Source organism: Neltuma alba, unplaced genomic scaffold (assembly GCF_004799145.2).
Source record: "Neltuma alba isolate B1F8T4 unplaced genomic scaffold, ASM479914v2 tig00011962_pilon, whole genome shotgun sequence".
In the NCBI taxonomy this organism is placed as follows: Eukaryota; Viridiplantae; Streptophyta; class Magnoliopsida; order Fabales; family Fabaceae; genus Neltuma; species Neltuma alba.
In genome coordinates this window covers 253,886-279,587 of record NW_021636540.1, presented here as the reverse complement: position 1 = coordinate 279,587, position 25,702 = coordinate 253,886, and the positions used below count along the sequence as shown (strand labels likewise).

At 36.6% G+C, this 25,702-nt stretch overlaps 2 protein-coding genes across 2 annotated transcripts; one reads left to right on the top strand and one right to left on the bottom strand.

The window, feature by feature from the left end:
• Positions 1 to 891: 891 nt before the first annotated feature.
• LOC114719997 (ribosomal RNA small subunit methyltransferase nep-1) lies at positions 892 to 3,500 on the bottom strand. The gene is made up of 7 exons (XM_028905580.1): positions 3,228 to 3,500; positions 2,935 to 3,027; positions 2,574 to 2,718; positions 2,342 to 2,452; positions 2,123 to 2,205; positions 1,976 to 2,033; positions 892 to 1,312 (listed from the first exon to the last, which is right to left on the bottom strand). The coding sequence occupies exons 1-7, from the start codon at positions 3,498 to 3,500 to the stop codon at positions 1,233 to 1,235; spliced, it is 843 nt and encodes a 280-aa protein (XP_028761413.1). The 3' UTR covers positions 892 to 1,232.
• A 786-nt stretch (positions 3,501 to 4,286) lies between these two features.
• LOC114720047 (nucleolar protein 10) lies at positions 4,287 to 12,675 on the top strand. The gene is made up of 16 exons (XM_028905644.1): positions 4,287 to 4,762; positions 5,394 to 5,492; positions 5,861 to 5,952; positions 6,722 to 6,822; positions 7,092 to 7,182; positions 7,510 to 7,568; positions 7,692 to 7,812; positions 8,038 to 8,103; positions 8,705 to 8,757; positions 8,846 to 8,954; positions 9,265 to 9,435; positions 9,529 to 9,687; positions 10,635 to 10,727; positions 11,190 to 11,369; positions 11,650 to 11,849; positions 11,964 to 12,675. The coding sequence occupies exons 1-16, from the start codon at positions 4,630 to 4,632 to the stop codon at positions 12,316 to 12,318; spliced, it is 2,082 nt and encodes a 693-aa protein (XP_028761477.1). The 5' UTR covers positions 4,287 to 4,629; the 3' UTR covers positions 12,319 to 12,675.
• Positions 12,676 to 25,702: the final 13,027 nt, after the last annotated feature.

Below are 25,702 nucleotides of genomic sequence, written 5' to 3'. Positions count from 1 at the left end.
ATCAACGTCGCACGTATAAAATTAAAATTACTTATGCTGCTCTTTTCCTATTTACTTGAAATGAGTGCTATCTGGGGGGGGGGGGGGACATTAAAAATATCTGTTAAATAATTGCAACAAAAATATAACATAATACGCACAACATTTTTTTTGATTGCCCACCTAATTTACCGGAACTTTATTCTGACTACATCTGGATACGACCCGCGTCGTGCACCTGGCTGTAGTGGATGAATCTCCCAACAGGGATCATACGCTGAGACTCGAACTCGAGACCTCACTTTACCAAGTCGCTTACCACTTAAACTAACCCTCGTTGATATTTCATGTAATGAAAAATGCTCTATTCTTTTTACCGAACCCCCTCGAGTGAGGACATGCAAAAGAAAGTTCACTTGAAGTAGCCCACTGGGCAGGTTCAGTTGAATCAAATTTGGAACTAGCACATTTAAGAATTTTTATAACGAGTATAAATGTACCAAATAACAAATAAAATATCAAGTTAAATTAAAATTATTCTTGTATAAACAATAAAATTTTTTTAAAAAATAGTTCATAATCCGCAGAAGGAAAGTAAATAAGATGAAATTAAAAATTTTAAAACATAAAAAAATGACAGATCTAGCAGGAAAATTTTTTTGGGCCGAATACCGAGGTAGCAGACTGATGCGAATTAAAAATCTTGAACAGCGGCCCAATTGACAAGTATGGGTGGCGTCATATTTGCAGATCAACCTTCCCCGTTAAAAAGTTTCTACCAGTGTTTTGTACCCCCACAGAAAGGAAAAAGCATTACATGTGTCGTTCGCACAGGATTGATTTCGATGTTTTAACTCGCAAAAGAAAACCCAAAAAGTTCCAACCCATCCGTTTCAAGCCGCAAGTAGAAGATTTGTCAACTCGCGTAAATAATCAATTATGATCTTACAAGTTTATTTCACATACTCGTATCAAAACCTGGGATGAAAAATGTCGAAACGCCAATCATCTATTCAAATGCACGAGGGACACGTGTAATCAAACTATAACATCATTCCATAATCAATCAGTAATCAATATGTAGGTGCTATGGTAAATAGTCCAAGAAAGCCCCTAAGCCTTTAGAGACCAAGTCTGGTCTGGTGCATGATTGGCTAATTGCTATTCGCGGCCAGGTTCCCTCCCCTACAATTTACACACGGACCACTCAAGTCAGTAATTGCATTTAAAGTATGAATCGATAAAGCTGAAGCTCACAAGATCTTCCATTTTCCTTCGAGGGCAGCACAAATCCTAGTAAGACAATATGCAGCACTTAGAGGGTAGCCAGAAACTGCAGTTAAGAAAGAAGACGTGGTTAGAAACTAATAAATATCTAACGGGTGGTGCATGTCAAACAACTCGTATATGGAGAAGTTCACTCATTCTGCATTTTCAGTATGATCACCAGTCTCTATATACAACGATTTTATTTTAAGGAAAAGAAGCTGAGACGGAATTAGGGGTCTATTCCTGAGATCAAGACATTTAACTAACTCAAGCCTCAACACAGCCTTTCGGGCTCAAACACACAAATGTTTGCCTAAAAAAATAACTCTGATAGAGTTCTGGTTGTTCGTGTCCCTGTATTTTGTAGTGTTAAACTTTGCCTTTAAAAACAAATCGATTTATATTTTTTCAATTTTGAGGAAGATGAAGGGAAATCGGGTTTCTGACCTCTACATTTAATGAAACTCAAAGTCAGTGATTACAAAATTTTGCCAGAAAACTTTGAACATCAGCAATGAACTTATGTTATTCACGAGTGATAACAAAAACTTACAAATACCAAGTCCAACATGCCAAGGATTAAAGTTCATACGTCGGGGAAGACAGATATCAGTTGAGTGTTCACGTGCATTGACAAAAGGAAATTTAATGGAAATAAAATATTATGCGTATGTATACAATTACTAATAAGAATGGAAAGTATAAGAGCGTAGATGGCTGAACGTACTTGCAATGAATTCATCCGTATAATCTGGCTCAATCTTTCCATGGGCCATAGCACCTACCTGAATTTAGATGTCTTAGAATTAGTGAGATAAATAAAAAGTCTGAGATGCAATTTTAACAATATCAGGAGTTGAACTTCTGAGATTACCACAAACACGGGGTTCATATTGGTAGGGATCGTTGTCACATAGTCATTCATATCTACCAGCTTTTGTGAACTGTATGAGAGACCTATCAAGCAAATTAGTCAATTAAAATATGTAAATATTACATAAATGTTCTTCGGCAAGTGTATCTGCCACTAAGTTACTCCTCTCGAGTAAATATTATATCAATATATAACAGTTAAATCATTAGAGAAACTCACTTATTTTACGCGAGTCTAATGGTAAATGCTGGGTTACAGGGTTTTTGATCACGCGGAGAAGTTTCTCACGCTTACCAACAGCGGTTATGCTCAATTTCTGAAGCAATTGCACTGCAAAGTGGTAAAATTTCAAAGCAGCAAATGAGAACTTTGGTCTTCAGAAACAAAGACAAAAGCACGAATCACCATCACGCGACACTAGTGCAGGGGAAAAAAAGTTAGCTAGACTTACACATGACACCAGAGAACCGCTTGAAAGTTCTTGGTATGCGAACATGGGGTTTGACCTCAAAAAGAACACCCTTTTCAGTTCTTACATACACAGCTTTCACTCTTCCTGCTTTGTTTAGTGGGCTATCCAAAATCATTAGAAGGGCCTGAAAGAATGATTTAATATAACATGAGATTGGAAATAAAAAGGAAATACAAGAATACCATTGCGGCTAACTTGAGGAGGGAGAAAAAGGTCATGAAGAGAAAGAAGTGGAAATGCAAAAACAACGGATGGAACCAACTTATACATGAAAATACGAGTGATTAAAATGTAACCAATATATGGCTTCGTACGGTTGGGGAAAAAGGCCTCCACAAACCTGATGAACGATGTCCGGCCTGTAATCAGCAGGATTCCTGTTATGTTTACGCAAGAAATTGGAATGGTCGTCCGAATTCAAAATCTGGTAACTCTGCAGAAATAAAGCAAATCAGAGGAATGGAAGACTATAACATAGCTTCAAGCAATGTACTCGAGTGTTGCTCTATCTGGAAAGTATTGGATGTTACATAAAAATGCCAACTCGTAGCTATTGAACGAAATTAAGAACGAAAAAAATTGAACGACCACAAACCGGAAGAAAGACAACAAACTTGGACAGCGAATGAATACCTTACCAACTTTGGCGACTTCCAAAGAAGCCCTTTCGAGAACAAATATAACTTTAGACTGGTCAGTGTTGCGGTCACTTGGCGCTATAGGAATACCTTCAAGTTCCTCTGCCGCCGCCGCGTCTTGTGCTTCTTCCGCGGTCTTTTCTTCCTCAAGAGGGTTTGAATTCGCTCTCTTCACTACTTCCATTGCTTCCGCTTCTTCATCTTCTTCGGCATCGTACTTCTCCTTCTTCTTTCGCTTCCGGTCCTTCACAACATAAGGCCGCGTCATTGCCGAAGTCCTCAACGCTTATGAAGCAGTGGCAAACTTGAGACAAAATCACAAAACCAAATAAATGGGAGCGGAATAATCGGCGGTTTCCAGCTCTAACCAGGGACTAGGGTTTATTGTCCAAAAACTCAAGGAGCCTTTTTGGCATTTTCCTCTTTCGGTTGAATGGTTGGGCTAGATCAAGGGCCCAATTCGTCGTAAGTGAAAAATTTTGTTTAGAAAAAATCTAAAAAAATGTCTCTTGGATTTTAAAATTACAAAAATTACTGTACTTTGCAAAAAAGCAAAATGACAATAAATTTTTAGAGTTGGTTCTGATTTAGGACTTGGAATTAGAGATTTTTTTGGAAATTTTTTCTTATATTTAATACTACTATAAATTAAAATAAAAATTTAGATGTTGGCAAAAAAAGGAACAAAATTTAGAAAATTATATACATTTCATTCAGATAAAACGAAGAAGATATATGTACTTAATTTTATAGATTTGATATGCTTTTTTATTGAATTACAATTATAATGAGAAAATTTTACAATATAAAAATTAAAATATTAGGAGCAAGTGTTATTTCTCAGTTACAAAATGAATTGGGATAAAAATATCAGCTAAAAAAAGAATTAGGATAAAAATAAATTAGGTCCTTTTTAATTAATGATAAAAAATTAAAAAATATTTTCCTACGGTAATTACAAATATACAATGTTAATGATAATACTTGCATAGTGCGTGGGCCAAAAAAAAAAAAAAAAGACTAGCAATGAGCTGGTACATGTCGGCGACTGAACTCTAGGTTTTCATGTATGGGGCTCCTGCATCATCAACACCGTTGTGTTTGGTCCTTCTTCGCTGCTCCTCTGCAGCAAGTTACGCGGGAAACTGATAATAGCCGCTGGCCTCTGCTGCACGTTAGGAGAAGACCTGTACAGCCTCCTCGAGCTGCCCAGTCATATCCCTCTGTTCTCCAAAAATTTCTACGTTCTTCTGCGAGCCTCTCATCATCCGAAGATCACGAGTCTCAGAGAAAAAGCGGCTGTCTTCGCAGTTATTAACAACGAAGAGGAAAGTGATCCATATTCGTCTCGGGAGATTAAGCGGGAAAAACTCATCCTCTTACGGAGATAAGCAACAATGGCGACCCGAGATGGTGGTATCAAGGCCACCTCAATAAACGGCGTTAAGTTGTATACTATAGCATCCCAGCAACCCTCACGTGCTTCATGGCTTCCTTCCAAGAAGCAGAAGTCTCATCGGAAGATAAAGAGTAATCCACTGTCATTATTTCTTGTAAATTTCACAATTTTATATTTCTCGAACTTTGTCTAGTCATGTTTTATTTTGTTATTACTCTCTAATCTTCGGTTCAAATAGCTTTTTGCTGTGCCCTGCTGCTACATTGAACTCCAAGTGAAAAAGTGTTCCGCAAAAATGGTAGTAGCTAAGGAAAATAACAGGAGCCTGTGAAAGAGTAGTTACTGACAGTCAAGGGGATTTCAGGATGTGACAAACTAGGCATCCTTAAGTGCATATAAGCTCAATTGATTGAATAATAAGTAGGAGTGACATTATCAGACTATGCACATTCTCTGCATAAGATTGCCGATTTTGATGGTGAATGATATTGTACTGTAGTTATTTTATCTTATTTACTTAGTGCATTTTTCATCAATGAAATATATTTGGGCATTAGAAGAAAAGCACTGTCAACAAATTTTGTATTCGGACGTTCTTTTAAATAAATATGTTTGTGTTTGTTACTTTCTTACAATTGTCTTTTTGTTGATGGCCAAAAAAAAAAAATTATCGTCTTTTTGCTTACTGTATTTAATATCATTAATTATTTAAGATTTTGTTTACTGTTTTGTTTTAATCATCTACTTGTTTATGTTTATTAGGTTACACGGAAAATGTGCAACTGCTGCAAGATTTGAGATTTGATAATGCAACAACTAAAATTAAGGCAACTCCTGATGGGGAGTATATCATAGCATCAGGTACTTCAAATTCGTGTGCGTCCTTGGGTCAAGTGGTTAGGTTGGCGAGCAAGGGGGTGGAGATGAGATAGTAATTTTATACAAATTTCATGTGGCCGCTCTTTTTTTTTCCCAAAAAAAAAAAAAATTGGATTGCATTTATACTTGATTCTGGGATTCAACGTTGCATTAGAGGTTTATTCTTCATTATTTAGGGATTCTTGGCATGGTTGGTTGTCCAGCAAATGAGTCACAAGGTTACAATATTGTATGACCGTCAGCTATGAAACGCATTTTTAGTGTTCGATAAAATTAATGGAAATAATTTTTTTTTTAAAAAAATCAATTTAGAAACTGATAAATAATGTTGATGTAATTTTATATTTTAGGTATATATCCACCTCAAGTAAAAGTATACGAGGTTAGGGAGCTTGGGTTGAAGTTTGAAAGGCACCTAGATTCTGAGATTGTCGATTTTCAGGTATTGAAACTGGTTTTATTTTATAAAGCTAATGTCTTGGGGTATTGATCCTCTTCAATGTATTTTACTTTTTGTGCAATGTATGCTGCATGTAAACTTTTCATTTTTTCCCTAGTGCTGTTAATTCTTTGTTTTCTGTTAGTTCTATGTTTTTAAAGATCTGATCTGTTTCAAAATTCACTCAGCTAGTCAGCCCCTTAACCCTAGGTTTTTTATTGTAATCTTTCATGCATTAGAAGAATTCATCCTTACATTGTTCTTGAACTATTGCAATACCTGTTATTGAATTATAATTATACTTATAACTTACGTATCTTCATTTCCCTCCCTATGTCTTCATATCCCAAGCGTTATAAGGATTCTTATATGTATCCGTTGGATTGACCATGGTTCCCTGAATTTTGTATATTTCGTTGGTAGCTTGAGTGCTTTGGCTTTCATGTTATTCCCAATTTGAAACATACAAGAGGCAAACTTATTTAGCTCTGGCTATTTTCCTTGAAAATGTTTTGTTTTCATGGCATCTCTTCTTTGAAATTTATTTACAGGGAGACTTGCTCCGATGCAGTTCTCATTTTTCATTATCTAATTAATTTTCTTTCGATAATTGCTCTTTTACTTTTGTTTCTTAATTTATATTGATTTGTAATTTCTTTTCATCTGTTATTGATTCATAATTTCGGTGGTCCAGCAAGGTTAGTGTATGTATTTTTCTGCCTATTTTAAAATTGTTTTATATTGATAATTGAGCATATTGTTGCTTATGTAGGTTTTAAGCGATGACTATTCAAAACTTGCATTTTTGTGTGCTGATCGATCGGTTTGTCTTCACGCCAAATATGGAAAACACTATAGTTTGCGAATACCAAGGTTTCCTCTTTATCTTTGATGTTTATTGCTTCAGTGCCTAACGGATGTGCCTAATGGATGTTTCTACAATTAGTATCTTATTTTGGGTCCGAGACTCTGCAGTCAGACTGCTTCCCACGTCACTATACTTGGAAGGTTTTTGAAATTAAATTATTATCACAGATCTCTGAGAAATTTTTTTTAATGCTGCCCTCTGTGCATTGATTCATGTATATTCAGTTTCTTTTGTGAGAATTGTAGCGGATTTTAATAATGTTTCAACTTTACAGGATGGGTAGGGATATTGCTTATGATTGCTGGTCCTGTGACTTGCTTTGTGCTGCCTCTTCACCAGATTTATACAGAATCAATTTACAGCAGGTATTTAGCATATAATTTCCTGTTATGGACACATCATTTGTAGCAAGAGGATGCCTCCGAAAATTTGTTCAATGTAGAAGTTATTAGATACTTATGCTTGAATCCTCACTCCATTGTTTGAATTGCATTTTATGAATTTTCCTTTGTCATTTAGCTATAAGTTGTTACACATTGGAAGCAGTTGTCCATGTCCCGTTTAATGATTTTGCATTTTTCCGTCTGACAATTTGTTTGTCTCAAAAAAGAAATGTAATTTAGAATTTTAATGTCGAAGTTATGGACTAGCTTGTTGACGCGTGCATTTTGATGACATCTCTGATCTATCAGGGACGATTTCTTCCCTCCCTTTCCACTCAATCCCCAGCTTTGAATGTAGTATCTCGAAGGTAATTTGTGGAAATTATCATTATGCTACCACTCTTTGTTTCCTTCAGTTATGAGAGGGATGTATCTTTTATTCTTGTTCCTGGTGTTAAGCTTTTGAAGCTTCAACTTCCTCTGTATTTTAGCAAGTTTCATGGTCTAGTTGCCTGTGGCGGTGAAGATGGTGCTGTGGAATGTTTTGACGTGCGAGAGAGATCTTCAATTGGCAGAATCGATGCCACTGGACCAAGTGGTGATGTTGACCAGGTAGTGGTTTCTCTCTTTTATTGTTGCCCATACAAGTTTAGGGAAAGACGATTGTTGCAAGCATACAATAATAGTGTTCTTTTTTCAGTAACTTCGAATGTGCCAGTGAAAAGTGTTCCTTATTAGTCAAATATCATGTTTGTGCTGATAAGGTTCTAAAAGTTTCTGAAGGTTTTCGTGCATAATTGATATTTTTATTGCCAAGTCTTTTTGAATATATTGTAGGAGGTCACTGCAATAGAGTTTGATGATGGAGGTTATTTAATGGCTGTTGGAAGCAGTGCAGGGAAGGTACGGTGTAAAATCATTATAGTCATGCCATTGCTGTGATATTTGCATCGTATTTAGTGAAATTTGTATCATCCTTTTATGGAAAACCTTGACAAAAACTTACTTGTGCGTACAATTGTCGAACTACAAACTGCCTGAACATTAAACGAAACAGCTAACCTGATATGAAGACTGGCAATAATTTAGAACGAAGCAATAATTCCATTCTTGCTCAGAATCTCTCAGACAACAAACCTAATGCTTCACTATGTGCAAATTATGCTCCGACTTTAAATGAATGTTTGGCAGTAGAATCTGCTCCCAGCCCATGTTTGACATGTATGGTTAACAGAAATATGACTTGAAGAAAAACACTGCTCAAGTTATAACACTGTTCCTAGCATTTTCAACTATTTGTATGTGATTTTTGGTTAAATACAACTCTATTCCGTGTTTAGATTGTTGCTGTGCATGTTTCTTTGAAATTAAACAGCTAAATTTGAACGGTTATTTACATATTAGGATGTAAAAATTTTGCCCTTTATTCTGAGTCTTCATGGGTAAGCTTTCGTTTCGTTTCATTTCTTGTTTTTAAATTTTTTCCCCTTAAACATGCATGCAGGTGCTCATCTATGACTTGCGCTCATCGCATCCTGTACAAATTAAGGATCACATGTAAGTGAACATGCTTGTGTTTGAATTTTTACTGATTTTAATTATTTCTTTTATTAATGTTGCTTGAAAAAAAAAATGTCTTGTGCAGGTATGGAAGTGCCATATTGGATATTAAGTGGCATCATACTCTTAATTATGAACGACCAAAGTTAATTACCAGTGATAAGCATGTTGTTAGAATATGGGATCCTGAATCGGTAAAGCTGTCCTTCCAGTTCTGTGTCTTGTATTTTCTGATCAATAAATCTGTGTTATATAAGAAATTATCAGTATACCTGCTCAGTTGGTAAGGAAATACTGAATGGCATTACTTTTATCTTTCCAGAAGTTTTATGAATAATTTGATTTTGCAAATTCTTGTCTCAGAGCACCTATGCACAACCTTACATTCTTCTGATGAGGTTGCTATGCTCTTAAAAAAATGTAGTACTAGTAGGTAATAGGTTTTGTGAGGTATTGTTTTAGTCTTCAATTTATCATGAGGTTGAATTTAATCATTGATTTCAGGGAGAAGGCATGACCAGCATTGAACCAACAGCGGGAATAATAAATGATGTATGTACATTTAGTGGCAGTGGCTTGATCCTGCTGGCCTTAGACTGCAGCCAAATACCATCTTACTTTATACCAGCCCTTGGACCTGCTCCCAAATGGTGCTCATCCCTAGAAAATTTTACGGTATGTTGTTGATGTTTTAATTTATAGTGAAGTGATCTATCATTTAGCTATTTATGATGGTGCTCATCCTTTGACATTATGCTTATTGAACAGGAGGAGCTAGATATGGCTGGACAAGCAACTATTTATGATTATTATCAATTTTTGACAAAAGAAGAACTTGAGAGGTTAAATTTGACCAACTTGATTGGTACCAATCTACTCAGAGCCTACATGCATGGCTTCTTTATTAATTATTCATTATACAAAAAGGTGGGTTTTCCTTCTCAGTTTTGCTTTTACTTCGTTGTCTACATGCTTGGTATTTTTCTTCTGGTGGGAACATGACTGAATTTTTCCCCATTTTTTCCCAGCAGTGTGATACAGAGACCTTGATTTTTCTTCTATTGTGAAACTGACTGAATGTTTTCCTCATTTTGTGGGCATTACTATATTGATAATATTAAATTGTGAACAGATAGTAATTCTCTTTTATGAACTCAATGGAAAAGAATTGTTCTCCATTCTTTATGTTCTAACATGGAAGTGTTGATTGGAGCAAGCTTCATATAGGTCGTGTTTCAAAGGTCATATTATTTCTGATACCATGGTTGTGGGATGTAATTTTTGCCAAAAGAAAAAGCTTGAATGTGATGACACCCAATGAAATTTAAGCTAGTTGTAGTTAGGTCAGGGAGACAGGACATTGAATGAACTTTGAGCTTGTGCTTGTGTTCTATAAGAGGGGTACCCTTGTGAAAATATAGAGAAGTCTGGGAAATTGACGTGTGCTGCTATATTTTAATTAAAAACACCAGGTTCTAAAAGTTCTCAAGACTAAATTTTTAAAGCTAAAAACTCTTGTTGTATCCTAGAATGAAATTCATCCCTGGGACTTAGTTGAGAAGGGTATTATGTGAAGAAGGTGATTTCACTTGGATTCCACTCTGGGGTCACTACGGTAATTTGATGGCTTGTTCAGTTGGTTGAGGACAAGACCATTCATTTGCAGCCTAGATTTTTCTTTTTCCTCCTTGTTTTCTAATTATCTCCTGAACATAATCCTTTTCTCAATCATATTGTGTCACATTAGCTATTTTTGCCTTGATTGGTAGAAGTAATGGTTATCAACAATCTTATTCATGTAGAAGTTAATTTTATTTGAGATTTCTAGTTCTCATGTGTTTGTCCTCTCATATGGTGTAATAACTCTCTTGTAGGCAAAAGCACTGGCAGATCCTTTTGAGTATGAATCATATATTGAACAGCAGAAGCAAGAAAAACTGGAAGCTGAACGCGCATCACGGATAACGGTTGATATCTTTGATTCTTCTAATTCTATGAAAAGCGCCCCCCCCCCCCAAAAAAAAAAAAAAATTCAAATCCTGCTTTAATGTGATTTTCTCTGCTTGGTGGATATAATTTTCATGTGATCTTGCAGACTTAGATTCGGTTAAAAATTGAATCCCTGTGTTTTGTTGCTTTCTCATCATGTCTCTGAGGAGAAGATGAAATAAGCTATTTCAATACACCATTGTTTTTGTTTTGCTCCTCTATATGATGCTTATTTTCAATCAAACATAATTCGATTGATTAAAAACGTGCATTTCTTGGATGTATTGCGTGTGTTGTTTTGGGGACAGCTTTTGGTTGTGAAGCAGTTTCGTGATTTGTTGTTTCCATGTTTAAGGTGATAAAGTGGTTTGTATTGGAAGCTGAATAGTCATTTGAATCCTCGGCAATTCCTTAGCCTCTATTATTTGTTTTCCCTGCAGATTAGGAGAAAATTACCAAAAGTTAATCGGGCCCTTGCAGCTCGCCTTCTTGAAAGTGAAGAAGCTGAAAATGAAAAGGATGCTGTTGATGATGAAGCTAAAAAGGTTTCTAAGAAAAAGAAGAGCATTAGTATGCAGGATCTTAAAGATGACCGATTTGCTGCAATGTTTACGAACAAGGTTCACTCTTGACATCTCCTTGTGTCTCGGTTGAATCTGATTACTCGTTTCCAGTGGATTTTGGTTTTTCTGTTAAACATACATTAGTCATATTCAAAGTTGTTATTGATCCTATCAATCCAGAAGTTTTATAATAGAATATTCAGCTGCAGTATAATAATCATATCTGAAGGCCCGTTGTTGGACGTTGGCTTGATTCTATGGTTTTGTTTATGATCCATTTGGTTTTAAATTAGACACTATAACTTCTGACAGGTGCTTTATTCTATGCGTGTTTCAGGATTATGAGATTAATCCTTCCTCACAAGAATATTTGGCTTTACATCCCATGGCATCTTCTAAGAAGCAAAGTTCCTTACTGAAGGAGCATTTCGAACCTGTCATGTCTGATGAAGAGCAGAGTTCAAGTGATTCTGATGGGTCAGCCTCATTAGAAGACGAATCTGCAAATCGACTGAAATCTAAACCTCAGGTCCCAAGGTGAGAACGCATAGGAGACTTGTTAGAATTTCCCTCTTTTATGAGGTTAAATGGGCAGTGATGTATCGGATTTTAGGACATTTTGATATTTGAATATTTTCTCATAACATGCAGAATGTATGAAATCAAGAACGAGTTACATGCGGAGGCATTCTGGAAGCAGAAGTCCCTTGCAGAGGAGGACTCGCTTCCAATTGGAGATAGACTAGCCACTCTGAAAGACGGCGAAAGGTCTTCTGCGATGCGGGATGGTGTGAAGATGGGTCCTGGAGGTTCACGAGAGATTACTTTTACCACTAAAAGCTCATCCAAGTACAAGGAAGACGAAGAAGACCAACCTCGCAAGAGAAGGGGAGTTCAATCATTGGGGCTTAAGCCAGACAATTCCAGTTTCGGTCAAGGAAGGGGAAGGGGAAGGGGAAGGGGCAGAGGCAGGGGCAGGGGCAGGGGTGGCAGAAATCGTCGGTGAATCACCTTTTTTAGTGAATATAACATTTGGTGGCTTGAATCCGGTGCCCATGTATACCCCGATATTCCATTTTGCGTTTTCCTATTCCAATTCGGGGATTTTGTGCTAATTATTTATAGGTTTGTTGTAATTTTTTTCTAATCTGATCTTAAATATTATTTTAACAAAAAATGATAATGCGTTTCTTCAAGACTAGTCGTCAAATTTTGACGTTAAGAACGATTTCAACTTTAATATTCAATATAATGCGTCCTTTTGATGTTAGGTGTAATTTGTGGAAAAAGATATCATAGGTCATTTGTGGCGTGTAATAGGAAAGGAGATGCAATAACAAAGGTTTATGTTATTTTGAAATTATTATTTAGAGTATCATTTGTATAGTGTTGGCAAAAAAAAAAAAAGTATAATTTGTATAGTGCCAAAGAAAATCTGGTACCAAACATATTCTGCATTATATCGGATGGTAAGGATAGATGTGAGATTCTGATGTTATAAAATTAGTTTGTACAATACTCCTCTACAACTAAGTCGGTAGATCAAAATGTACGAGTTAAAAGTAACAACTATTGTGAAGATGTGATTTTTTGAAAAAAAAAAAACTTATTTTTATTTATGAAGATGATGAGTGAATGTAGATAAATGAGTGAGAGAGAGAGAGAGAATAAATGGACTGTGAGACGTGTAATTAATTGGGATAAAAATAAAAGGAAAAATGTACTAAATTTTTAAACAAATTGAAAGTGTTACTTATATAAGGCTAAGAGAATGTTACTCATATATAGAAACAAAAGGCATATTCATTTAGTCAGCAATCTAAATATGAGTCACTTTTAACAAATTGATACATACCAATAAAAATAATTAAAACATTAAATTTATCATCTGGCAAAAAATAAATTTATCATAAAATTTCAGAGATTTTTAATATTGTTGGCAAGAAAAAAGAGATTTTTTAATATTATTTTTATTAACTCCACTAAACTCTAATATCATATTAATTTTTACTCTATTTCACTATCATTGTAAAATAGTTATATACCAAAAATAATTTGAATACTTCCTTTAAAAAACACAACAATAAGGAGCGGAGTAAGTGTATGTATTTTTTTTCCCCCAAAAAAACAATGAAGCAAGCATGTGTTTGCTTATTAGCGTATAGTGAATGTTAATGAAAGCATCGTAGCATTTGAACGACACAAAAATTTAAACAAACATTGCGGCTTAATAGTTCAATACTTTTATGGAGACAAATTTGTTTGAAAATGATAGGGTTTTTAAGAATAAAACAAATGTGAAATATTGGCGGCGGCAACGGTGATAGCAAGGAGAGTGTTGAAAGCTAAGGTAACGGAGACGACGATGGCGAGTGACTTAACACCACAAAAACGATCAAAGGCGCCCGTACACGTGGGTCCGCTAAATTCCGGCAAGGCCACTTGATGATAGAGTTTTTTTTTTTTTTTTAATTTCATGCCATTTCTATTTTAAATTAGTTATAAAATGTAAGTCATTTATAATATATTTAATATTTATTTTTTTAATTTTACTCTTATTTCATTTTTTAATGCGAATTTTACTTTTATTTAATTCTCATTAGAGAGATGAAAAGAAAAGAAAGAATAGACGTGAGAGATATGAAAACCATTTGTAATCATAAAAACTAAAAAAAAAAACTTTATTAAAGTTTTTATTAATTTAATGCATCCTTTAATATTAGAGAATATATTACAAGTGATTTATATTAAATATTGAAATAATGAGGATTAATGCTTAAGTGTCCAAGTGAGGAAACCAAAAAGTCAATCAATTTTCCTGACTTAATTAGACAACCTACATTAATGGCGATTGAGGATTAGTGCTTAAGTATTATTCATGCACTTGCTCTCCCCCTAATAAGGAATCGCTAATTGCTTTTCAATTTGGATTTCCTTTTTGCCTTCTTTATTGGGACCATATTTGACCAAGCGCATTTCAAATCAAAACATTAAAACAAACTTAACAAGACATTTAGCTAAGTAGATCTCTTCTGAAGAGCATCTACATATATTCTAGAATAATATTAATGTTAGAATCTGGCATTATAGCATCTCTTTCTTCTCTGCTCCTTTATAGACGTGGCCATTAAAAAAAAAAAAGAAATCAGAAAACTAAATATTATTATTATTTTCAAATATACATCAAAGGCCTTTTGAATGTTGGAGCCATTGAAGAAATTAAATAGCCAGGCTTAATAATTGGCTTCCCTTATCAAACGAGGCTTACCTTTCGTTTTCTTTCCTTTTTTTTTTTTTTTTTTTTTTTTGCGTTGCTGTGAAGGGTGTGAATATGCAGCTTGGTTCCCTATGTAGTCTCATTGTGAACATATAGAAAGCATATTTTAAAGCAATGCATTTTTAATTAAGTAGAAACATCTTATATTTCACATTAAATATAGACACATCTCTTAGTAAAGATTTGAAGAACTTCAATTCATTATATTGTTGTAAGAGATTACTTCATTCTGCTAGGCCCAATTTTATGAATAGCAATGCATTTTACATGGCACTTATAAAACAATTTTAGACCACATTGTTAAAAAAAAAAAAAAAAGAAAGAAAGAACATAGGAAAGAGCAGTTTACAACGTAAGGCAATTTTAAAGCAATGCTTTTTCTTCACAGAACACTTTTTCTAATGCTGACTTGCCCTCTCGGGGAGTGCATAAATAAATAAGGGAAGATAAGTGTCGAAACATAAGGAAAAGGAGGGAGCATGAATGGTTATGGCAGATAGATGCAGATGAAGAAGTAGCCTTTCATATATGTTTCCTTCATTGGCTTGCATGGCTCCGCCTTTCCCTTCCCTCGGAATTCCCAGTCCTCCTTCTACGTGTCCCCTCCCCCCCTCTCGCTTCAATTTCCACTGTCTTTCCTCGTTCTCTCCGTCTTCGCCTTGGAAATTTAATTTCATGCCCCTCCCCTTTCTCTCTTTCTTACTCCCTTTTCTGCATATTCTGCTTCACACTGCTATCTCACCATCTATCACTTGCAAACTTGTTCCTTTTTTAACCCCATTCATAATGCAAGACGTAGAGTACTTTCTATATTCTTCGCACTTTGTTGCATGGCGAAATCGGTTACTCATTCTCTTTTTTCTTTTTTGTCCCTCACTAGTTCTCGTTTTCGTTCTCATTGAGCATTTTGCAGAACTCATTACGCTACCTACCCATTCATCAACTCTCTCTTAAACATTAAATGGCCAGCCTCCAGATAGGCTCAGCAATTCGATTGCGCAACAAATTAAATCAAAGAAAAGCTAACTAATCAGAACATTAACTAAAACATCATGACATAAAGTGTTGATTCTAGCATCCGGATTCAAGTTCAGCATTTACACTTATGAAAAGCTAACCGGTTAAACACGCAAATATACAGACCCAAGTGTTAAGTGCGTGCATGGTGCTACCTGGAGGGAGAAGAGCCGCGGGCTAGACGGACGACGAGAAAACCATGTCGGGACAACGCGAAGGAAAGAACGCCAGCATCACCAGAAGTGAGATTATCAAAACGGGCACCAACATGAGCACCATCGGCGGCGGAGACAGCGGCGGCAACACCAACGGCAGCACCAGCAGTCCTATGCTCACCACTGCCATAAACACGGTTGATTTCAACCCAAACACCTTTAACATGTATAAATCCCTCCACAAACAATAATCTCTCGAGCATCTATTGCAAGTGAGGACTCGGCCCAATGGAAAAATGCACAACCCCTTCCTCCAGATCAAAACCCAGATGAGATTTCGCCCCTGAAATAATGACAGGGACCTATCAGAATATAACGGTGCTGATTCCGAAAGGGCCGAAGCACAGAGAGAAGAAGGGAGGGAGGGAGAGAGAAGTGGGATTTGGGGTTTAAGACTGAACAGTTGTTACAAAGTCACCGTCCATGGTCGCACTCGAAAGGACTTAATTAAACAACATCTGAATCACCCAATGACTGATATCACTCATTCCACGGTACACGTATCCTTAAGGGGTGGGTGGCCCTTTATCCAAATGGGGTATTTCTGTAATTATATTTTGGACTGAGTTAGTCTAGCGTGGGATTTCCATCATCATTATGATCTGATTTGGATTTAATTAATTTCTCCCGACCCAAATTATATTTGGAACGGAAAACATATAGTAGCACCGACTTTATTTGTCATATTATACCTGGTGCATGCACCATGGTGAATATGGAAGTCGTGCTTAATTGAAAGATTATATATACTTAGCATTAAGTTTTATTACGCATTGCAATTACTAAAAATATGTGAGGCCCAAAGGAATACACCTCATCAGAGATGCATTGAACTGTTAATGGTGGTGTTACTCTCAAAGTTACGTTCTTATACACCTTCCTTAAAATTAATTATGCATGCAAGACTCGACTTATTCTATTTGGTCACTAGTAGATGAGTATGGGGCACCATCCTTCCTATTTGTAATAATAATAGGGTTTATATCTTCCTTTTTTAACGCTTAATTCGTGGGGAATTCCCAACTTACCTTCTTAATTCTAATTCGAATTTTTTTACAGTCACAATACTAGGACATAATAATCATAGAATATAATTTAATGGAGGTAACTAAATAATAGAGATGCCAATGAAAATATAGAAATATGTGAATTTTTTATATGGAAGTTTCTCTTGTATTTCGTAATTAGATTACGATTCAATAATGTATATCAAAGTCATATTCTGGCGAAGAAAAAAAATGTACACATGAAAGTCATCATGGCTGATGAGTTTTTCCAGCCAAAAACAAGAATTTCCTTCTCTGATATCTGAACTGTACTACGTGAAAACAAGTAAAGAATGCAACACGCTAATAGCAAAAGAAGAAGAATGCAAATTAGTGGCTTCATTTCCCTTTGAACATGATTAGAAGTGTGTAAAGAGATCTGTGAATCGCGCCTGATATCCTGCCAATTTATTATTAATACCCATAACGGAAAAAATTTGAAAAAAGGGGCAGGTTCGTCCCCCATTACCCATTGAATTTAATGAAATGTAAATACCAATCCACAACCAGTTGGAAAATTGGGGTACATAATATTATTTGATTATTTGCTTAAATATAGTCAGACTTCACCAAATTGCTAATTAATCAGGACCACCTCAATAACTGTTCTGCAAACGGCATTTACTTTAGGCAGCCTGCAGGCTATAATCCATCTTTTTTCTTTTTTGCTACAATCCATCTGATCACATAAAACTTTGCTAGGTGTGTACGTAGTAAATCTCTTATTTTATGTGATCAGTAATTATTCTCAAATGTCAATCCTTAAGATATGATCACATATACATGGACTCGACTTTGGGAATCTTCTCCTCGAAGGAACTTTAATTTCCCAAGTCCCAACCGTCCAAAAATATAACTCTTCCGGTATGCGTGGTCCATTCTAATCAGTATTGTATCTTTATAATTTACGGATATCAGAATTTTTTCCTGTTTATTTTAAACTTAATTTGAATTAGAAGGACGCGCACACAATATTTCTCTAAGCAAACAATTTAATTACCTTAAAATATTCGTTGAAGCTTAAATTTCCACATCGGGTAAGGTTTCTTGGTTCTTCTTCTCCCTTTTATTTTTCATCATCTCATTATCTTCCTTCACTTCATAGGGTATTAATGCTCATGAGACCACTCATCATGAGCGTGCGTGAGATTGTATCGATGATTATTAAAATAAAGCAGATATATTTACGTGACCGGAATAACCTGAGTTTTAATTTTTTGGATTTAGATAGTTAAGACGTCATTATCGGGGCTCTTATCTGAAAGCAACTGCGATTTGTTGGCATGGCAGTATCTGCAAAATGAGGAAAGGTTTTGGGTCGACGGCAATACTTATTTTGTTAATATTTGAGCTGTCTCATTCCATATTTCAATACTTGCGCCCCTTCGCTATTTTATTCTTCTCAGCTGTTAACGTTAATTCACTGTCCAATTCAAATCTTCCATTTTACGTCCCCAGTCAGATATTTTTTCTTCTCCCCAAGTCCAAAAAGCTTTATTTGAAATGCAATTAATTGATCAGGGCAAACTAGCACGTCTTTTTTATCGTTCATCTGAATCAGAAATATATGTTGTGAATAATGCATAATTTTATTTTCATTTTAGCTGTTAACGTATTGCGTAGTTGAATGCATGCACTGGCCACGGACTTCTGATTAGGAATTAAAAATCTGGGGAGAAATTACGAGTCCGTGCCATTTATATGGAAAAGTGGACTTTGTATCTAAACAGACACAAGTTGCGTTAAAAACTAGGAGATGCCTGTAAGGTTTTCCATTTTTTTTTTAAATTTTTTTGGCCGAAGTATCCTCTTTTAGTTGAGTAGCATTGGATACAAATGATTATTCGTTGATTCCATCTTAATTAATTAATCCTCCACCCCCTTTTTGAATAGTTAGTTGGCTGATAATTAATTTGTTATGCTCTTCTGATGGATATCTGATTGCGGGTCTTCAAATGCTTAGTTTCAGGCCCTTTTTTTTTGGTGAAAAAACCTAGTTGCTATATATTGAAATTCGAAACTCCTAATTGACACGGGTTATTTATATATGTTTATTATCTCTGGGCAAATCTGGACTCTAGTCATGTGAAAGTTGAACCTCCCAGCAGATTGCTTAACTTTAAAAGGTTATCAACTAAACCATAGGGCCAAATTTGGTGATATGGTTCAAATTCCAAAATGGGCCCCATAATTTGAAGCCTTATTGCATACTAAGGGGGTGTTTGGCTCCCCTCCCAAACCATGGTTTGGAAAATTTTTTGCCAAACACCCCTCAAAAAACTGAAACCATGGTTTTTGGGGAAACCATGGTTTTGTCCCCCAAAACCTTGGTTTCGGATAATGAGACGGAGGGTTGCTTTTGCCTGCTTCAAATAATTGACTATTGGTGGGCCCAGAAATATTACACAGAAGAATCAGTTATTTCCTCCTTCCTCCTTCACTCGACCGAGCTCCGTCCTACGCCTTCACTCTCGGTGCTTCGCTTAGAAGGAGGCACAAGCTCTTCGGTCCTTCACTCTCCGTGCTTCACTCTGAAGAAAATAGAGCTCTTCGATCCTTCACTCTCCAGCCTCCTGTCTTCGCTTCAACGAGACGAGAGAGGAGAGAGCCAGCCTCCTGGCTTCGCTTCAACCAGATGAGACGCCAAGACAGGACTAACGGAGGCAACGCCGATGAGAGAGGAGAGAGCACAGGCGTTGAGAGAGGTAGGGGCTTTGGGGCGATGAGTGTCGAGCGTCGAGTACTCGACTGACGGAGACGAAGGCAAAGGCTGGTGGTTTTTGTGTGCTTGGGGAGGGGGGCACGAGGAATCGCCAATCAAGGGAGGGGAGTGACCGAGTATGTGAGGGTGAGGTTAAATAATATATTTTACAAAAAACATATTTACTTATTTTGTTAATATATATACGTTTTAATTTTAATTATTTTATTAATATATATTATTTATTAATATATATACATATTTAATTATTTTATTAAATCATTTTGAAAAAAACATATTTATTTATTTTATTAATATATATACGTATTAATTTTTGTATTAATATTATTTATTTACTTCAAATAAACATATATTATGAAATATATCTTATATGTAATTATCATTTAAACTTATATCCTTTTTAGTAATTTCTACATATAAAAAAACACTTCTGACAACAACTATCCAAACACTCTCACTTTATCAGAATCACTTTTTCAGAAAAGCTATTCTTTCAAAATCTATTCTCTCCAGAATCTATTCTCTAGAAGCTATTCTCCAAACCATGGTTTGGCTTCATCCAAACACCCTCTAAAGCAACAGTTTTAAATTTTAGAACCCAGACCATCTTATTGTTGCCCATTAGAAAAAGGAGGGAAGTGGGGACTTCCGTTGTTAACTCTTTGATTTCATAAATTCTTCTGGGCTTTTTTTCAATGCAGCGGGACAAAATAGAGAGAATGCATAAAGAATCCGAATGACAGATCACAGAGTATTATGAGTCCGTAAAAGGAATTTGGGATTCTTACATGCAAGTGAGTGATATGCTTTTTCAAGAATGCTGCATCAGAATTATTCCAAAATTAGCCGATCTCATGAAATGTTTTATTTTCCTTTCAATGAGAGGTAACAATGTTGAAACATGAGATAATGTTTTTTGAGATGTAAAAAGATTATATTGCTCTTAGAAATAAAAAAATAATTTTTTAAATGGTTGAAAGTATTTTTAAATCAGGATGCCAGTTACTATTCTGATTTTAACATCAACTTTTACATTCAACACGCCTAAACTTTTTTTTAAAAAAAAAAAAAAACAAAGACAATGGTGGAAATAAAACCGTTAGATCAAATGTAAAGCAGAGAATAAAGGCTATAGACACGGTCAACGTTAAGGCTTAAGTGGGTTAGTTAGAAGACCCCAAATTAACGTCGTCCCCCCCCCCGGGGGAGGGAAGAGCCCAAATTATTGAATTAAAAAGGGAATATCTGTTAATAATTAGAGAGGGTATGGGGTAGTTATCATCCGTGGGTTTAGCAATAAGAACTACACCTTCTCACTCAAAAAAGAAGCGGTTTAATTTCCTGCTATAGCATTTAGAGAGATACCCTAGAATTAGAGTGTTTAAGTTAACACCTAAGTATATAATGTAGGTTCGTCCTACCGAACATTCATTAATATTACTTAAAAAGAGTCATTCAAACGTCTCTACTTTTTGCTTGGGTTGAGTCCCAATCCTGCCTAGAATATTTTTACCAAAAAAAAAAAAGAATGGATGGGGTGAGCCACACGACTCACCAGTACCTGCTGACTGCGATAATTACCAACCGTAGACTAAGACCAGTGGGCATGGTTCAATCACTTCATTTCGTATATCGTTAGTGGCGCAGCCCCAATCCAAGGAATCAACTTTTGATGTGATGAGCTTTATCATAGAGTTACGGGATTCTGCCGAAACATAAACAACATTTTGTATTCACCTTTGAATCATTTCTTCCTTTTCTGAGATGAATATTCCTCACGCACCAAACCCCCCCGGGGGGCGTACGAAGGAGCGGCTAATTAATTTCAGGAGGCATATTGGGTAATGGTCCCCACTTGGCACTATATATGGATTTTTCAGGTGTGGGACAAGAACAGCGCTGCTCCCAATTTTAAAACGCACACCTAAGAGAGAGAGAGAGAGAAGAGATCAGTTTGGACCCCAGCTTTATTTGGCAACATACATTGAACCTCACTGACTTGTCATTGTATGCACAATAAAAGAAAGGGGTTAATAATAAACCTAATCATCATTTTTTTTATATATATAACTCATATTATCCCTAAATTGATCATTTTGATCTTGAGATTAATATCTATCGGGTGGGAAGTATGACAGTTAAAGATTTTTTATTAAACATGCTTCCTAGGATAGGAATTTGTATTCTTTTCTTTTATGAGAGTGAGACCACTTCACATGTTAACGAAAATCTTGTTGGTAAAATAATCATCCTATTGGTGAAGACCTGTAGCGTAGCACAACATATACATACATAATAAATATCAGGATAATGAGGGCAGCTTGGGAATGATGTTTTTGACCCTAGCCTAGTCATTTTCGGGCCCAAGTGATTGCAACTTGAAACTCGCATACTCATTTCGGCAGCGAGTCCCCTCTTTATATTTTCTGGGTTTCCCTCTTTTTGGGGTTCCAACTTTGTCCTCTTTCGTTTGCTTGTTTGATACGCCCAGGTAGATTTATGCACGCCCATCTACTTAATTATCCCCACACTCACAAGTTCAGGCGCTGTGTCTGTTTAATGTTCCATTGGACATATATATACACATATACACATATATGCGCATCAGCGATGGAACTTTCGTCTTATTTTCATGTGTTTGAACACACCGCTATGATGAAGTCATTGACCACACTGCGTTCGTTGTCAACCAAATTTTCTGGAGTTATTTGTTATGTCATGGAGTGGCTGCTCTGCTATTGTTTGGGCAAATATTCAATAACTCCTTTTCCCCTCCTTCCTCTTTGCTCTAAATTTTAAGATAATGGAGCTGATTTGGACGGGATAAAATCGGCCTATATTTATTTACTGTAAATTCGATGTCAATCAAATGAGTTCTGTGAAGGAGAATGACTCCGGTAGGACCGAACCTCATTTTGCGAGCTTGCAAGACAGGTTGATTGGGCGGCCGTAATCTTGGAAGATAAAAAATGTGAATAAATGGACTGGGACTCCATGTTTCCTTGCCCTCAAAATTCACATCTTGGTGTTTGTACGAGGCTTGGGATGAACACTTTTTTCACTCCATCTCATCCTACGTATAAACTCCCATCCTGCATATAAACTTTAAATTTAGACAGTGTGATTCATTTTATAAATTTCTATTTAAGTTTATCTTAATATTTAGTACATTTTTTCAATATCACCCGTAATTATTTTCCTCTTATTATATTTCTTCACACATTCTCTTTTATCTTTTTTTTTTTATTATAAGGACATATTTAAAAATAAAAATATATTTCTAACATATTTACTATTTTTAACCACTTGTTCTTTATCCGTAAATTAATTATTTAAAATTTATAATAAGGATCGGAGAGAGTATTAAATAAGTCTTAAATATAAGACTCGTTTTATAGTGTAAATTACATTATAAAAAGTATCTTGTAAGAGTCTAAGAGCTTAATTGACTTTGGAAAACTCATTTAAAAAAAGAAAAGAAAAGAAAGTATAGAATTTTACACCCATTGACCAAACCAGCTATAGAAATACAATTGGCAGCGTGATGCCCCCCATGAGCAAGATGTTGGTTTGAAGTTGGAACATATTGATGGGAGTCCCTCACCCAAAGCCACAACGACTGGCCCCAGCTTCGCTGTGGTCCTGTACGGGTCAATCCGCCATTATTATAACCTTTACTTTTCGTTTCGGACTTGTTATCCCACTCTCACGTTCACCATCATTACTCACTATGTTTGCCGTAAGCTAGATGCATTGAAACCAGTAACATTGCTCTCCTCGAAATGAGAATGACCTGCTCACTCTCCCTGTCCCCCTAATTTTTTTTTATTTTTGATATTTTAATATTTCCTATTCTAATTGGCACAACCTGTGGACTGAAGACAGTGCAAAATCTCGTTTAAAAACGGGCAGCATATAGACGAAACGAGCAAATGGTCCTGACTCAGAATCCACATGGTTTTAAATATATGAATGTCTTTTTGCACATTTCCGGATATTTGTTGGGGTCAACTTTGAGGACTTCATCCCCACCTGTTTGCCTACACGCCCGCCAGGTCAACACGTCATCGGATTTGGAATTCCTCTCACCCCGTGTGCGTCTCCCCATTATTAATTTCCTTCACCAGCAAGCACGCTGTGAGGTGAGTGGAGCTGGAGCCCCTTTTCATTTTCATTTTTATTTGTATTGCCTTTCATCTTTCAAGTTGAGGACGTAGCCACCAGGAAATACACACGAATGGAATTCCAATTCGCCCCTAACCCTACCCAACTCATCACATCTGACCTCGAATTGCTTAAGGCCTACTCAGGACCATAAATTCCAAAAGGACAATCCGTATTTCCCATTTATTATCTTCTCAAGAAAGATTCATCCAAGCATCCAGAAAGAATTAATTCCTTTCCTCCTCCTCCGCAAATTGGCAATACCAACACGAAATGTACAAGATAGCATATATCTCGGCTTTCATTTAACCACATTAGTTTCCATTTCTGTTGGCGGTGATTGGTTGTGGTAACTAAATACTCTATATTGCACTGTGAGCGAGCCCATTTGAGTGCGCGTCAGTCGTCATAATTTTCGCGTCGATCATTGAAAAAACCGGTTTGATGGGGAGCAAACAAAGAAACAATCCGCTCAATATCAGAGAGGAGAGCCAACAGGTGAAATATACGATGGAAAACAACCATAAAATAAAAAAAGTAGCTCTCATGCGTACAATACAGTGGATCTGCGAAATCAATCAAAACAAAACTCAGATTCCAAGCCAACCTGTTTATTACTGTTGGTTCCCCCGTCACGTATAGAAATTGAAGAGGCAGGCCATCATGAAGAAGCGAGGAGGGACATATTAGGGATCCTGGAAGAAGAGAAGGCCAGGAAGAGGAGAAGGAACAGGATGAAGACGGGGAGAAAGAGGAGGAGAGAAGGCGGGGGAGGCAGGGGAGGCAAAACCAGAGGAAGCAGGAGAATGGAGAGAGTGAGGAGGAGCAGGATCATCATGGAGTACCTTAACATGCATCAAATAGTGAGCGGCACCGGGCGGCGTCTCCCCTGCAACAATGAGCCTGCACCACAACGTCGCGCATCATCAATGAAGAAACGTCACAGATTCATATAGTGGGCAAGCGGGAGCGGCAGAGACAATGGGCGCAGGCGATGAATCCAATGGTGCAGAGGTGGGGCGCGTCAGAAATAGAGGAGGGTAGGTAGGTAGTGGGGGGCGAGGGGGAAGAGGGAGAAGGAGAGAAGATTGAGGTGAGGTCGAAGTTGCGAGAGAAGGGAGGAGGAGGGGATATAAGAGGGGGGGGGGGCGTTGTAGCCGTGTAGGATAGGGACAAGAAAGAGGGGGTCGGGCCACAGTCAGCGTAAAATGCCAAAGGAGTCGCTGTCCGTAATCAAAGATGTGTCTCGGTTCAGCTCACTTCCATGTATCCTTCATCGATTTCTACTCATCCCTCATTATTCCCTCCTTCTCCCCTTTCCTCCCCCTCTATTTATGTTAAGACCCCCCTCCCCCAAAAAAACAAAGAAAACGACAATTTCTCACCCCTTTATTTACCCTCCATTTATTTCTGATCCCTTCTCATTTTCACCGTATTACCCCAATTTCACTTTCGATCGCCGCCTGTAATCCATGATGGTTGTCAGCTTTTAATTAAGAACACTCAAAAATATCTATATATGGTCTGCTGCAAATTGAATTGGCTTAACTGGTCCTAGTCTGCCAGCCAGCCAGCTAATCCCATTGATCCAGGTATCAATAGTTGATATTCAAAGCGGGAGCTAGTGGCATTACTTATAAGTCGAGGAGTGAGATATTTCTTTGGCGTGTATATTATATACGAATATAAATGATGATTAGTTGAGGAATCAGAGCGAGTTGAGGATTAATAAAGCAGTAATGATGTTACGTCCAAAAGGAGGTCTCTGATATCAAGGTTTGTTTTTTCCGGCTTTCGTTCAATGAATCGGGGAACTTTACATCAACAAGTAGGCATTTCTTTAAAGTCAATGGACTGAGCCCAATTAGCTGTTGAAGCGCGGCCTCGAACGATTCTAATTATGCTCCATTTGTTTGGGCGTGAATGACCGCTGCTCCTTCATCATCCAT

Excerpts from the sequence above, each read along its gene's own strand:
- LOC114720047 (XM_028905644.1), top strand. The coding sequence starts at position 4,630 with ATGGCGACCCGAGATGGTGGTATCAAGGCCACCTCAATAAACGGCGTT. Across the intron at positions 9,688-10,634 it reads ATTATTCATTATACAAAAAG|GCAAAAGCACTGGCAGATCC; the intron begins GTGGGTTTTCCT and ends ACTCTCTTGTAG. Across the intron at positions 11,850-11,963 it reads TCTAAACCTCAGGTCCCAAG|AATGTATGAAATCAAGAACG; the intron begins GTGAGAACGCAT and ends CATAACATGCAG.
- LOC114719997 (XM_028905580.1), bottom strand. The coding sequence starts at position 3,500 with ATGACGCGGCCTTATGTTGTGAAGGACCGGAAGCGAAAGAAGAAGGAG. Across the intron at positions 2,206-2,341 it reads ATTAGACTCGCGTAAAATAA|GTCTCTCATACAGTTCACAA; the intron begins GTGAGTTTCTCT and ends TTTGCTTGATAG. Across the intron at positions 2,034-2,122 it reads ATATGAACCCCGTGTTTGTG|GTAGGTGCTATGGCCCATGG; the intron begins GTAATCTCAGAA and ends ATCTAAATTCAG.